At 31.8% G+C, this 13,059-nt stretch overlaps 1 protein-coding gene across 1 annotated transcript; it reads right to left on the minus strand.

Annotated features, from left to right (window-relative positions):
- Positions 1-4,354: 4,354 nt before the first annotated feature.
- Positions 4,355-6,380, minus strand: LOC6040699 (odorant receptor Or2). Its single transcript, XM_038248711.1, has 4 exons — positions 5,493-6,380; positions 5,332-5,436; positions 5,115-5,270; positions 4,355-5,054 (listed from the first exon to the last, which is right to left on the minus strand). Exons 1-4 carry the CDS (start codon positions 5,808-5,810, stop codon positions 4,998-5,000), a joined length of 636 nt encoding a protein of 211 aa, XP_038104639.1. The 5' UTR covers positions 5,811-6,380; the 3' UTR covers positions 4,355-4,997.
- Positions 6,381-13,059: the final 6,679 nt, after the last annotated feature.

Raw genomic sequence — 13,059 nt, forward strand, 5'->3', positions numbered from 1 at the left:
GGCGAACCGAGAGTGTCGTGGTGCGCTGGTACGATGAACCAAAATACCCTCGGCTCGTGTGAGTCGGGTACGGGTGTAAACCGAACAAAGCAGGCGCAAAGCAAACCCGAGGTGCAAGCGAACCGCGTGTACCGCACGGTGCAGGGAAGCTTGCTATTAAGACATGGACAAATAGTTTTGTATGGATAATTAGTCCGGTTCTCTCCTTGTACATATTGCATGCAATTTTTTGGATTGTATGCAACAGCGACGCAACGCCCTAATTTTCTATACAATCTCCTGAGAAAAAACCACTTGACCACATCTATATCCAGGTTTTTAAGCGAAGATGGCGTTCGAATGTTGAACGTCCGAAATGTCAAAATCGCGCAGTGACACCAACATTAGAAAAAAATGTGACTGTCATGCCATGGCACACTTTTTTCGTAATGTTGGTACCGCTGCGTGATTTTGACATTTCGTGCGTTCACCATACGAACGCCATTTTTGCTTAAAAAGCTGGCTACTTTTGAAAAATTCAAAATGCTCGTGTTAGGGCGGTCCCCAAAGTTTTTGCTTCCGCGAGAATTAAACCTGCACAAAAATGTCGTTAGTCGGTGTAATCAGTCATAACTCATGGAGAGGCGATATGATACTCGCAGGCAGAGCTGAAAATGTCAGGGGTCCTGACGCGAAAATCGGCGACCCATACACGATTTTTTCAGATCCATTCACTGAACCGCAAAACCGTGACATAAACAAACCCGACTCAGTCGTGAGTGCCCTAGCTCACTGAGCAGCTGCAATGCGAGGCAGTAGTCGACCAACGCTCATTCGACGTTGCAGGCACACACATAAAGAAACAAGTTTTTACACAAAAAGTTCGTATTTATGCGTGGAAATGTAATTTTGAATATAAGTTATGGTTGTTTTAAGTGTTTTGCACAGTCTAGAACCATTCAATTGTTTAAAAATAGTCAAAATAGTGTTAAGAGAGGATTTTACGAGTCAGTCATACGACACGAATTGAGTGAGTGTAGCTCATTTTTTCACGTCTCTCATTCTCCAGCAGCCGACCGGTACGAGTCAGGCGGCAGTGGTTGAACGGACACAGTAGGTTTACAGTCACATGCTAGCAGTGAACTGACATTTTGGTTTGCTTCATGTGTACGCTGGGTTGGAAACAATTTGCAGGCCTGCTCGCAGGGTTCCAATCAAGCGGTCAAATGTGGGTTCCAATTGAGCGACATGACCCGGCGAATCGGGACACATGGGGTGAATTGGGACAGCAGTTTTAACCATGTAGGAGCACAATATTTTGATTTTTCTGGTTGTTTTCGGTTAGAACAGACTCAGACCAACAATATGTGTGAGAGTGGGGAGACTTGATCCCTTTTTTTTGTATCGCACATAACTCTGTCAATTTCTCACAAAACTATGAACTTTTTGCATGAATTGAAAGCTTAAACATTCAACTATGTTTGGCTGATAAGGGTATTTCATCAGATAAACTCTTCGAATCATGCCAAGCGTTTAAAAAAAAAATTAAACAGGCATTTTCAAAATGTTGGGGGTAATTTGATCCCCCTTTCAACATTTTAAAGAAATATTAAGCAAAATGTTTTTATTCATCCAAACTGTTAATTTTCAATAAGTTACAGCAATTTCACATTAAACCTGTACGTTTGTGTTCAAAATATAACAAGTTTCGCATGCGAAATATTTAAAAACATAACATTTTCTATTTTAGACCAAAATTGAGTATGTTTACAAAAGCTGGTAATTTTTGTTCACAAAACTTTTGAAAAACGGTTCAAACAGCAGTAAGTTATGTACAACTATACTGAAGGAAACTATGTACGAAAACCCAGCTCAATTATTTCATCTTGAGGCTGATTCCAGTGACAGTAAAATGCAGGGATCAAGTCTCCCTAAACGCACTTTTTTAAACAATTGATTGTAAAAATAGTAAGACGATAAATTTAACGTCAAATGCGTAAGGGTTTTGAAGTTGATATGTTTATCAAACAATTCATGTAGAAAAAATATTTTTTTGAATAATTTTTGAGTGTTTTCTATACATATCAAAACAAAGAAAAAAGATCTCTTAGAAGTTTTTTGTAGCACTTTTCAGAAAAATGTGTGTAACTCAATCTAAACATTTTTAATTTTTTTCTTTGTTTTCTACAATGAGTTTTAGTCAATTTCGCACAACTTTCTAGAACAAAGCTAATTGTTTTACCCACATGCTGACGAGATACTGGCTTGGGATCAAGTGTCCCCGGGGATCGAGTCTCCCCACTCTCCCCTACTAGACTGGCTCGTCGTTATATGGATAATTTAAAAAATGATCAAATCAAACCAGAACATAGTTTTGATGCTTTTTGAGCCGCAAAACAACCCCCTAAAATTTGAAAGCAATTGGTTGTGTCCACACTTTGCACATTGCATTTCAATTTTGAATGGAAATTAGTACGGAAAACCTCCTTTTTTACATTTTTTATTTTTATCATTTTTGTTTTCGAATATTTTTTCTAAGAAACACAAAAGCGTTAAAATTGAGAAAATTCTCTAAAACTTTCCTGAAGAAAGTGTTGTGCTATCTTGCTCCTAGCAAAAGATACAGCGTGCTCAAAACTGGTCTAAAACGAGATTTGCGAGCAAAAAAAAACACGTGTTATACCAGTTTTGAGGATGCTGTATCTTTTGACAGGAGCAAGATAGCACCACTTTTTCTTCGAGAAAGTTGGAGAGAATTTTCTCAATTTTAATGCTATTGTGTTGGTTTGACACATTTAGTGGAAAATAAAAATAATAAAAATATTGCCATGGTTTTATTTTTAGGTAAGGGAAATTCTCGTATGTTTGGCAGGTTAAGCACTCGCTCCTAATTCCATCCAATTTGCTGATTTTCACTATTTAAACAACTAATTTTGCAAAACTTTTGATAGAAGCTCTCAGCTCTCATTGAGCTATTTATCACTCGATTTCAGTTGAAAACGCTTTTAATTAGCTTTAATTGAATGTCAAAGTTCTGACCTGCCAACATGAGAGGCACGCTGGAATTAGATGCCGTTCCCCTATTCCCGCGCCCTTGGAAAATCAGATTTTGGTATTCCTGTGGTCTTCCACATACATGATTTTGGTATGATTTCATGGTATTTTACCATCTATTACTGGGCAACCAAGAGCACATTATGGTCGCTGGTATTTGAACAAGTAATACCAAAATTTGGTATTTTCATACCATTTTTAGTGCAGCAGTTGCAGTTAGTGAAAAAACTGAAATGATCCATATGCAACAGTCAAATCTACTCACCTGATGATATCATGTTGTTCTTAGTGATATTCTTCACCACATCGAATTCATTTGTCATTGATGAACGGCCTGTGCTTGAAGTTCTTGAAGATTCTGAAAAATAACAAGATTGAAAAATAAGGATTGAAATTCACCGAAATTCAATAATCTGTTGATTAACCCGTTTTTCAAAGTATTTGGTTATCGCAACTTAGAGAAATTTCTACATTTAAAAAAAAAATCTTAGAAGGTATATCAAAAAAATATGAAAATCAGCTTCAACATTGTTGGGTTTCAAGTCAATTAAAAATTAATTATCTCGTCAAAATTTATAAAAAATATTCTGTAGTTTCAGAGGAATTTGATTAAACCTTTCAATACCAAAATAATAATCCTTTCAATTCCAAAATAATACCAAAATACGGCATCCTGACTTTGAAAATTTTCCACAATTTTAAGTAATTTCTTTAGGGGGTTTATCAAAATGTTTAAAATCAAGTTTGACATTTCCGGTTTTCAATGAAGGCATTCGCTTTGAGACATCATTTTAGCGCAAAAATAATTATTTTGTCAAAATTGGTCAATATTTTCCCATAGTTTCAGAGGAATTTGATAAAATACTGTAATACCAAAATAATACAAATGTAGTGTTCGACCATTTAAAAATACTGCAATTTTGCAATATCAAAACATTACCTTAAATTGGTATGATAGCACATTTTGCGCTTGCATAATCCTTAAGACAAATTTTAAAGGGTCCAGGAATACCAAAATTTGGTATTGATACCAGACAAAGGTATTATTACGCATTTCCCTTGTTATTTACCCATGCTCGGGTTGTTAGCATCAAAAGCTGTTTCAAGCACAGCAAAAAATCGGTCAAGTAGGTTTCCATACTGATGGGCTACATATTTTTGGGTGTAATATTACATAATGTTTCATAAGCAATGCAAATTTTATGTTACACCTATAGTTTCGAGTAGGATTCATGCAAACGAAGACGCCAAGGTAATACTGTAAAGCGAAAAATCGATTTTTATTTATTTCATTTTTTTATGAGCCCTGGAAAGACGTGATTGTAGAGGGTTTTAACAATTTTCGCAAAAAATGTTAAGCCTTGGCTGGTACGAAAAAGATTAGGATGATTCTTGTTTGTTTTAATGTTATCAAGAGCTCCACAAAAATTAGCCTAATCAGAAAAAAAGATTATTCCAATTTTGCACTTTTTTAGCATTCATTATGATGCAAAAATTTGTTGAATTGAATTCAATACAAAACATTATGGAGGAGCGATACATTTTCCTTCAAAATTTTTAATGGCTTCACTGTAAGGTACTCTATTTTTCATTAAATAGAAAAATCGTAAGTAACGACATTTAACATGGTTATACGTTTCAATCATGGAACACATTTTACAGTTATTTTTCAATTTCAACTGCAATAAATTTGAAGTTTGAAAATATACTTAAATACATGCCAATTTCAAAAGGGAATGGGATCTTAGTCTTTGGTGTTTAGCATTTGCAGCCAAATCTGAACAATATTTTAGTGAAAATCAAGTTTCGGAAGATGCGTTCCATCTTCTACAATCTGAAAGCAGAATCTCGATTTTGCCAAAAGTTAATAATATTCATTTTTTCTAAGATGGGCAGAGCAGCTGTTCTTATTCATTTAATGTGGATTAATTCAGCTCAGTTGACGCTTACGTTATTTTTTAATTTTATTCATTATACAACTGTCTCAGTACTGAGTAATACGAAAATGCGGATCTCAGTACCTGTAACGAAAAACATATATTTTAAAATGCAATTCCAAGTTTCATGTCCAAATAGATTACCGCTCCAAATGTCGCTCGATGCACGGTCAAAGATTTTCCCACAGTTAGCGGTACCATTTTCTGAGATCTCATTAAGACAAAAAGGATGTTTCGTTGCTCAGAATTGATTCGCTCGTACCACTTGGTTTCATAAATAGCTTCTGCCACTGAAGTGCTCTACATAAAAAAAAACTTAAATTTATAATTGTTTCAATAAACGTAATGAAATAGGACGAACCGCAGTTATAAGTGCTGTTCCTAGCATTGAGTAGGAAAATAGTTGAAACAAGACGTACCATAGCGCAATACCCATGCTCAACAGCAGTTGGTGATCTACATTGGACTGGGAAATAAGGGTTTAAAATCACTTTAAACTATGCTAGAAATAGTAATAATTACCATCGACAGAACCAACATAATCGCACACAACACACAAATGCAAACTCCAAAGAGATATAACACCAATTCGCTAAGAAAATTCTCCATTTTCCTGGCACTCCGGTTGGCAAGTTCCTGCACATCAATTAGATTTGTTAGTTCAACGTGAAATTTTTCGGTTTCTTTGAATTCATCCAAACAGCGAATTCTCATCGCAACAATTTGAAACAGTTCCGAAATTCGATACAGCAACCCCCAACTGAAGCAATCCAAAGCTGCCCCAGATATGATGACTATGGCACCAACTATTGTAGTGATGAAGCTTGTGCCCAACCACATCGCCAACGATGACTTATAGTCAAAAAAGTAGAAACTGAAAATTTGTTTAAAAAAATAATTATTAGAAGAATTGGGAAATTTATCACATACTCTGCTTCAAAGGATGTATTTGGAAAATCAAGAAGTTGATCTGTTTCAATCAAATAGCGAATTATGAAAACCGTTGGAGGCAGCAGGCAATATCCAACGATAGCAAACATCTCAAATCTTAAATATACATTCAACATAAAATTCAGTCTTCGTTCCAACACGGCCATCTTTCTCTGAATTTCCCCGTTCAATTTATCACAAGTCCTCCCTAGCGCCTCCTCCAAATCTTTGTAAATTTGCTCCAACTCAACTCGGTTACGAATCGTTTTCGACGCGTGGAGAACAACTTTCGCGATCAGGACAACTTCTTCGAATGACTTCATGGCTGCGCCGAAATTTGAACTGTGCTGGCGGACAACGTACACCAGTCCGGGCAGGATGACCCACAACACCGTGACGGCGACAAAGGCTTTGGCTCGCGCAACTCGGTCACCATTTTCACTGGTGAAGCCCAGAGCTTGGAGGATTTGAACTACCAGCTTCATGGTGTGCCCTTTATGGAGTGGATTTTAATTTGAGAAAAGTACCTGTTTTATAAAGCATACAATTAGAATTTTCAGCGGAATTCTGGATACTTCTCTTGAAACAACAGAAAAAGGCAATTATTTGCTGCACGAGGAGAAATTATCAATTACGTGAATGGTAATTTGCAACAAAAGGGACCTGACGTCGCACAACAAAGTTAATATTTCGAACTTGCCGTTTAAGAAAATTATTGAAATATTTTTTTGAAATCGAATTGATAGATTCAAACCATCAAAAATTTAAAATTATCGAAAAAAAAACAATTTGCGAATAAATCATTCACTACCCATGATCACATAAATGCCCTATATAAACAAAAAGCAAGCTGTGAAAAATGCAGGGCAATTTCGTCCCACAAATAAAAAAATAAAAACAAATTACAGTCATCTCACTTTTTTGGAACACCCACCCAACTCGGAACATTTTGTGATAATTTGTCAATATGCACTTTTTTAAATTAAATATGTCTTTATTGAATTTCTTGTAATAATTACATTTCTTTTACATGATAAGTAGTATGGCTTAATGCTCCTCATTAATTGTATTTTTCGTTTTATTATGAACTGTTCACATTCATTTATTAACTTCAAATTGTTTTCCATTTTTGCATTGAATTGAATACATTTGGGTAAAAAAGAAAAAAAAAATCAATCCTAGCTTAAAACTAAAATTAAAATACTTTGAATTATTCAAAATCATTATCGCATCGGCAGTCAAGTCTAAACACTATTTCAGTAAAATTCAAGTTCTAGAAGATGCGTTGGAACAGCCTCTACCACCTGGTGCTACTATCTCGATTTTGCCAAAAGTGGATATTAGCCGTTTTTTCAATGGTGGGCAGTTCAAGCGTTCTTACTTGTTTTTGACGAGTTTTGCACCCACGCAGTGTTGTTGTCATCTCGATGAAAACGTTCAGAAGTTCTTGTGGTGAAAACAAGTCACAAAGCAGATGCCTCGTCGTCGCTTGCTGCTGAATTTTCACAAACTCAGCACGTTTTGAGCAGCTTCGATTCTTGGTCGAATGGTCGCCACCGCAATTGAAGCATTTGGCTTCGTTGTTCTCGTTGATTGTGTTGCAAGCTTGAGTTTTGTGCTCACCTCCGCAGGTTGCACAACGACTCTTGATGTAACAGTTCCTTCCACCATGTCCAAACTGCAAGCAGTTCGAACATTGCGTCACGGTGCACTGGACGATAACGTTCCCAAGTCACGATGATGTTGAAAATTGCCCGAACTGCTTTCAGCTCAGACGGCGTCAGCCACATTCGCACCGAGTCCGATGACGATGTTTTCACAAAAATGGGTGGCAACTTTTCCCGTCGTTCAAATTCTTCCTTCTCGCTCACGTTCACAGGGAGGGTAGCGAACTGGTTTCCAGACGAATTTTGAGCGTCCTTGCTCAAACTGCCTGGCTTTGCAGGTAGCGCTTCGGCATTCTTTAACTTCTTCAAATCTGCCGATCGTGCTGGTGAGGCTGCCTTATTTGGTGTGGCAACTATTTTTATGATCTTTATTTGAACATTCTCTTGCTATTTCACTAGTAAGAGATGTTCTTTTTAGCAAGAGCAGCAAAACAATCTTCATTTCAACCCTATACTTATCTTTAGTAAGATACACAGAAAAAAATCAATTCTCGTAACCGTGAATTAAGTTCACGAATGTGAGAACCACGAAGGAATTTATTCATGAGTATGGTGCATTTGCACTATAAACGTGAATATATTCCTTCGTGGTTCTCGCATTCGTGAATTTAATTCACGATTTCGAGAATTGGTTTTTTTCAGTGTAGGCAAAAAACGTTATCCAATAATTCATAAAACATAACTAAGCTTGAGTTTCATTGATTTCAGTGTATGAAGTCATTATTTTGTAATAAAACATACACTATTGGAGGGAATTAAAGTTGGTTTACATCAGTAAGAAAAAAAAAAGTGTTTCAAATTAATAGATTTGAAGGGTCTATATTTTGCCTTTTTCACATTGAATAAACTTTCTTATTTGACCTCCTAGATCCACCTATACGTATACATAACGACTAAAATTCTAAGCAAATGTCTGTGTGTGTACACCCAAAGGAAAAATATATCTCAAAATCTGCAACAGTGAATTTGCTGCAGAAAATGTTATATTTTATTACATTTTTTGCAGCAAGCCCATAGATCATTTTTGCCCGCGTGTAAACACGTCAGCGATCTGCAGTTCTCACCAACACATAGAATGCTGGCGCGTCCCCGAGCAACAATCTAGAGAGAACATTATGTTCGCGCTCTGTCCCTCACCATTCATCAAGCGTCCATGGCGCGGTGGTAGCGTGTCGGATCAGCAACCTAGAAGTTGATGGTTCACTTCTCGTTCTGTTAAGGTTTTTTTTTTCTGCAATACAATCAATCTGCCGTCGGTAATGTCGATAATTGTTGGTAACGGGCAAAAATGTCATACCCCTATATCGCAAAAAATGCATGAGGACAGTTTTCATGCAGATTCTGATATACTTTCATGCTGCCATGCATCAAAATCATGCGACCGCCGGTTGGGTGTAGGGATTTTGGTATGTGCACCAAAAATATGCACTCGATTATCTCAGCACTGGCTGAACCGATTTTAACCGCTTTGGTCTCATTCGATGCGGCTTGGAAGCCCATAAGTCCCTTTTGAAAACCATGAAGTTTAGTAAAGTACTTCAAAAGTTATGCCTAAAAATGTTTTTGACTTATGTCCGGAAGATTGTAACAAGGATGGTCATTTTATACATTCATACACCCAACCGGCGGTCGCATGATTGTGATGCATTGCGGCATCAAAGTTAATCAGATTCTGCATGAATCTGCCCTCATGCATGGTACAAGGATTAAACCATCAACTTCTTAGTTGCTGATCCGTAACGCTACCATCGCGCCATGGACGCTTGATGAGTTGGGAGGGAAAGAGCACCAACATACTCTTTTCTCTGAAGTGTTGCCAGCATTATTTGTGCACCCAACTGGCAGTCGCATGATTGTGATGCATGGCGGCATGAAAGTATATCAGAATCTGCATGAAATCTGTCCTCATGCATTTTTTGCGATATAGGAGTATGACATTTTTGCCCGTTACCGACAATTATCGACATTACCGACGACTTTTTGGTTGTATTTCACAAAAAAAAAACACTTACACTGAAAAAAAAGAAGGAATCCAATTCCTAAAATTTAGGAATTTGCCAACTTCTGCCAGAGAAGTCACCCAATTCCTAAATTTGCTGGCCCAATTTAGGAATTCTGATACTTCTTTGGAAAAATGAGCTTAAACTGACAGCAAAGCTTATCTTGCTCAACTGCGCCATCTGATATTGAAACTCGGAATTATTCTTCAGAGCTTAACAGTCTGAACTTTCCTCTTTCTTTTGTTCTCGAGAGAAGCTGCTCAAACTCGACTTGTTTCGACAGGATTCTGATGATCGATCCACATAAATGCCAGAATAATACTTTTTCATTTAAAAATATTTTCAGATACACCCAACCCCCGGTGGTTGGTCACTTTTTCGTTTGACACTTTTTTAGTTTGTACCCCGTTGGTTGGTCAAAGTCAAACTAAAAAGTGACGAACTGTCACTTTTTACACGGCCCTCACGCACACTATCAAAACAAACGTTTGGTAGTGTGTGTGAACTCCGTGTAAAAGGGGTGTCAAACTAAAAAGTGACCCCGTTCGTTTGACAACAGTTGGTGTCAAACCATCGGGGTTTGAGTGTAATGGAAATTTAATAATTCGTTCAAATAAAAAACTATATATCAAAGTATTAAAAGTATAAAAAGTATAAAAAGTATAAAAAGTTTAAAAAGTATAAAAAGTATAAAAAGTATAAAAAGTATAAAAAGTATAAAAAGTATTCAAAGTATTTAAAGTATTGAAAGTATTTGACGTATTTAAAGTATTTAAAGTATTTAAAGTATTCAAAGTATTTAAAGTATTTAAAGTATTTGAAGTATTTAAAGTATTTAAAGCAATTTAAGTATTTAAAGCAATTAAAGTATTTAATGTATTTAAAGTATTTGAAGTATTTAAAGTATTAAAGTATTTAAAGTATTTAAAGTATTTAAAGTATTTAAAGTATATAAAGTATTCAAAGTATTTAAAGTATTTAAAGTATTTAAAGCAATTTAAGTATTTAAAGCAATTAAAGTATTCAATGTATTTAAAGTATTTGAAGTATTTAAAGTATAAAAGTATTTAAAGTATTTAAAGTATATAAAGTATTCAAAGTATTTAAAGTATTTAAAGTATTTGAAGTATTTAAAGTATTTAAAGTATTTAAAGTATTTAAAGTATATAAAGTATTCAAAGTATTCAAAGTATTCAAAGTATTTAAAGTATTTAAAGTATTTAAAGTATTTAAAGTATTTAAAGTATTTAAAGTATTTAAAGTATTTAAAGTATTTAAAGTATATAAAGTATTCTAAGTATTTAAAGTATTTAAAGTATTTAAAGTATTTAAAGTATTTAAAGTATTTAAAGTATTTAAAGTATTTAAAGTATTTAAAGCAATTTAAGTATTGAAAGCAATTAAAGTATTTAATGTATTTAAAGTTTTTGAAGTATTTAAAGTATTAAAGTATTTAAAGTATTTAAAGTATATAAAGTATTCAAAGTATTTAAAGTATTTAAAGTATTTGAAGTATTTAAAGTATATAAAGTATTTAAAGTATTTAAAGTATTTAAAGTATTTAAAGTATTTAAAGTATATAAAGTATTCTAAGTATTTAAAGTATTTAAAGTATTTAAAGTATTTAAAGTATTTAAAGTATTTAAAGTATTTAAAGTATTTAAAGTATTTAAAGTATTTAAAGCAATTTAAGTATTGAAAGCAATTAAAGTATTTGATGTTTTTAAAGTATTTAAAGTATTTAAAGTATTTAAAGTATTAAAGTATTTAAAGTATTTAAAGTATATAAAGTATTCAAAGTATTTAAAGCAATTAAAGTATTTAATGTATTTAAAGTATTTGAAGTATTTAAAGTATTAAAGTATTTAAAGTATATAAAGTATTCAAAGTATTTAAAGTATTTAAAGTATTTGAAGTATTTAAAGTATTTAAAGTATTTAAAGTATTTAAAGTATTTAAAGTATTTAAAGTATTTAAAGTATATAAAGTATTCAAAGTATTTAAAGTATTTAAAGTATTTAAAGTATTTAAAGTATTTAAAGTATTTAAAGTAATTAAAGTAATTAAAGTATTTAAAGTATTTAAAGTATTTAAAGTATTTAAAGTATTAAAGTATTTAAAGTATTTAAAGCAATTTAAGTATTTAAAGCAATTAAAGTATTTAATGTATTTAAAGTATTTGAAGTATTTAAAGTTTTAAAGTTTTAAAGTATTTAAAGTATTTAAAGTATTTAAAGTATTTAAAGTATTTAAAGTATATAAAGTATTCAAAGTATTTAAAGTATTTAAAGTATTTAAAGTATTTAAAGTATTTAAAGCAATTAAAGTATTTAAAGTATTTAAAGTATTTAAAGTTTTTAAAGTATTTAAAGTATTTAAAGTATTTAAAGTATTTAAAGCAATTAAAGTATTTAATGTTTTTAAAGTATTTGAAGTATTTAAAGTTTTTAAAGTATTTAAAGTATTTAAAGTATTTAAAGTATTTAAAGTATTTAAAATATTTAAAGTATTTAAAGTATTTAAAGTATTTAAAGTATTTAAAGTATTTAATGTATTTAAAGTATTTAAAATATTTAAAGTGTTTAATGTATTTAATGTATTTAATGTATTTAATGTATTTAAAGTATTTAAAGTATTTAAAGTATTTAAGGTATTTAAAATATTTTTGGTATTTAAAGTATTTAAATTTTTTAAAGAATTTTAGGTTTGTAAAGAATTTTAAGAATTTTAAGTATTAAATACTTTAAATATTTTCAAGTTTTTAATTTTTTTTAAAGTATTTTAAGTGTTTTAAGAATTTTATGTTTTTAATACTATAAATATTTGAAAGTTTTTAAATACTTTAAATACTTGAAATACTTTAAATACTTTAAATACTTTAAATACTTTAAATACTTTAAAGTATTTAAATACTTTAAATACTTTAAAAACTTTAAATACTTTAAATACTTTAAATACTTTAAATACTTTAAATACTTTAAATACTGTAAATACTTTAAATACTTTAAATACTTTAAATACTTTAAATACTTTAAATACTTTAAATACTTTAAATACTTTAAATACTATTAATACTTTTAATACTTTAAATACTTTAAATATTTTGAAAACTTTAAATACTTTAATAACTTTAAATACTTTAAATACTTTAAATACATTAAATACTTGAAATACTTGAAATACTGTAAATACTTTAAAAACTTTAATTACTTTTTTTTGTTTTAATACTTTAAATTCTTTGCATGATTTGAATATTTTTAATTTCAGAATTTCAGAATTTCAGAATTTCAGAATTTCAGAATTTGAGAATTTGAGAATTTGAGAATTTGAGAATTTGAGAATTTAAGAATTTAAGAATTTTAGAAATTTAGAATTTAAGAATTTTAGAAAGAATTTCAGAATTTTAGAATTTCAGAATTTTATAATTTTATAATTTTATAATTTTATAATTTTAGAATTTTAGAATTTTAGAATTTTAGAATTTTAGAATTT

The sequence above is a fragment of the Culex quinquefasciatus genome, chromosome 1, assembly GCF_015732765.1.
Source record: "Culex quinquefasciatus strain JHB chromosome 1, VPISU_Cqui_1.0_pri_paternal, whole genome shotgun sequence".
Taxonomy (NCBI): domain Eukaryota; kingdom Metazoa; phylum Arthropoda; class Insecta; order Diptera; family Culicidae; genus Culex; species Culex quinquefasciatus.

Excerpts from the sequence above, each read along its gene's own strand:
- LOC6040699 (XM_038248711.1), bottom strand. The coding sequence starts at position 5,810 with ATGTGGTTGGGCACAAGCTTCATCACTACAATAGTTGGTGCCATAGTC. Across the intron at positions 5,437-5,492 it reads TTATGTTGGTTCTGTCGATG|TCCAATGTAGATCACCAACT; the intron begins GTAATTATTACT and ends CTTATTTCCCAG. Across the intron at positions 5,055-5,114 it reads ATCGAGCGACATTTGGAGCG|GTACTGAGATCCGCATTTTC; the intron begins GTAATCTATTTG and ends TTTTCGTTACAG.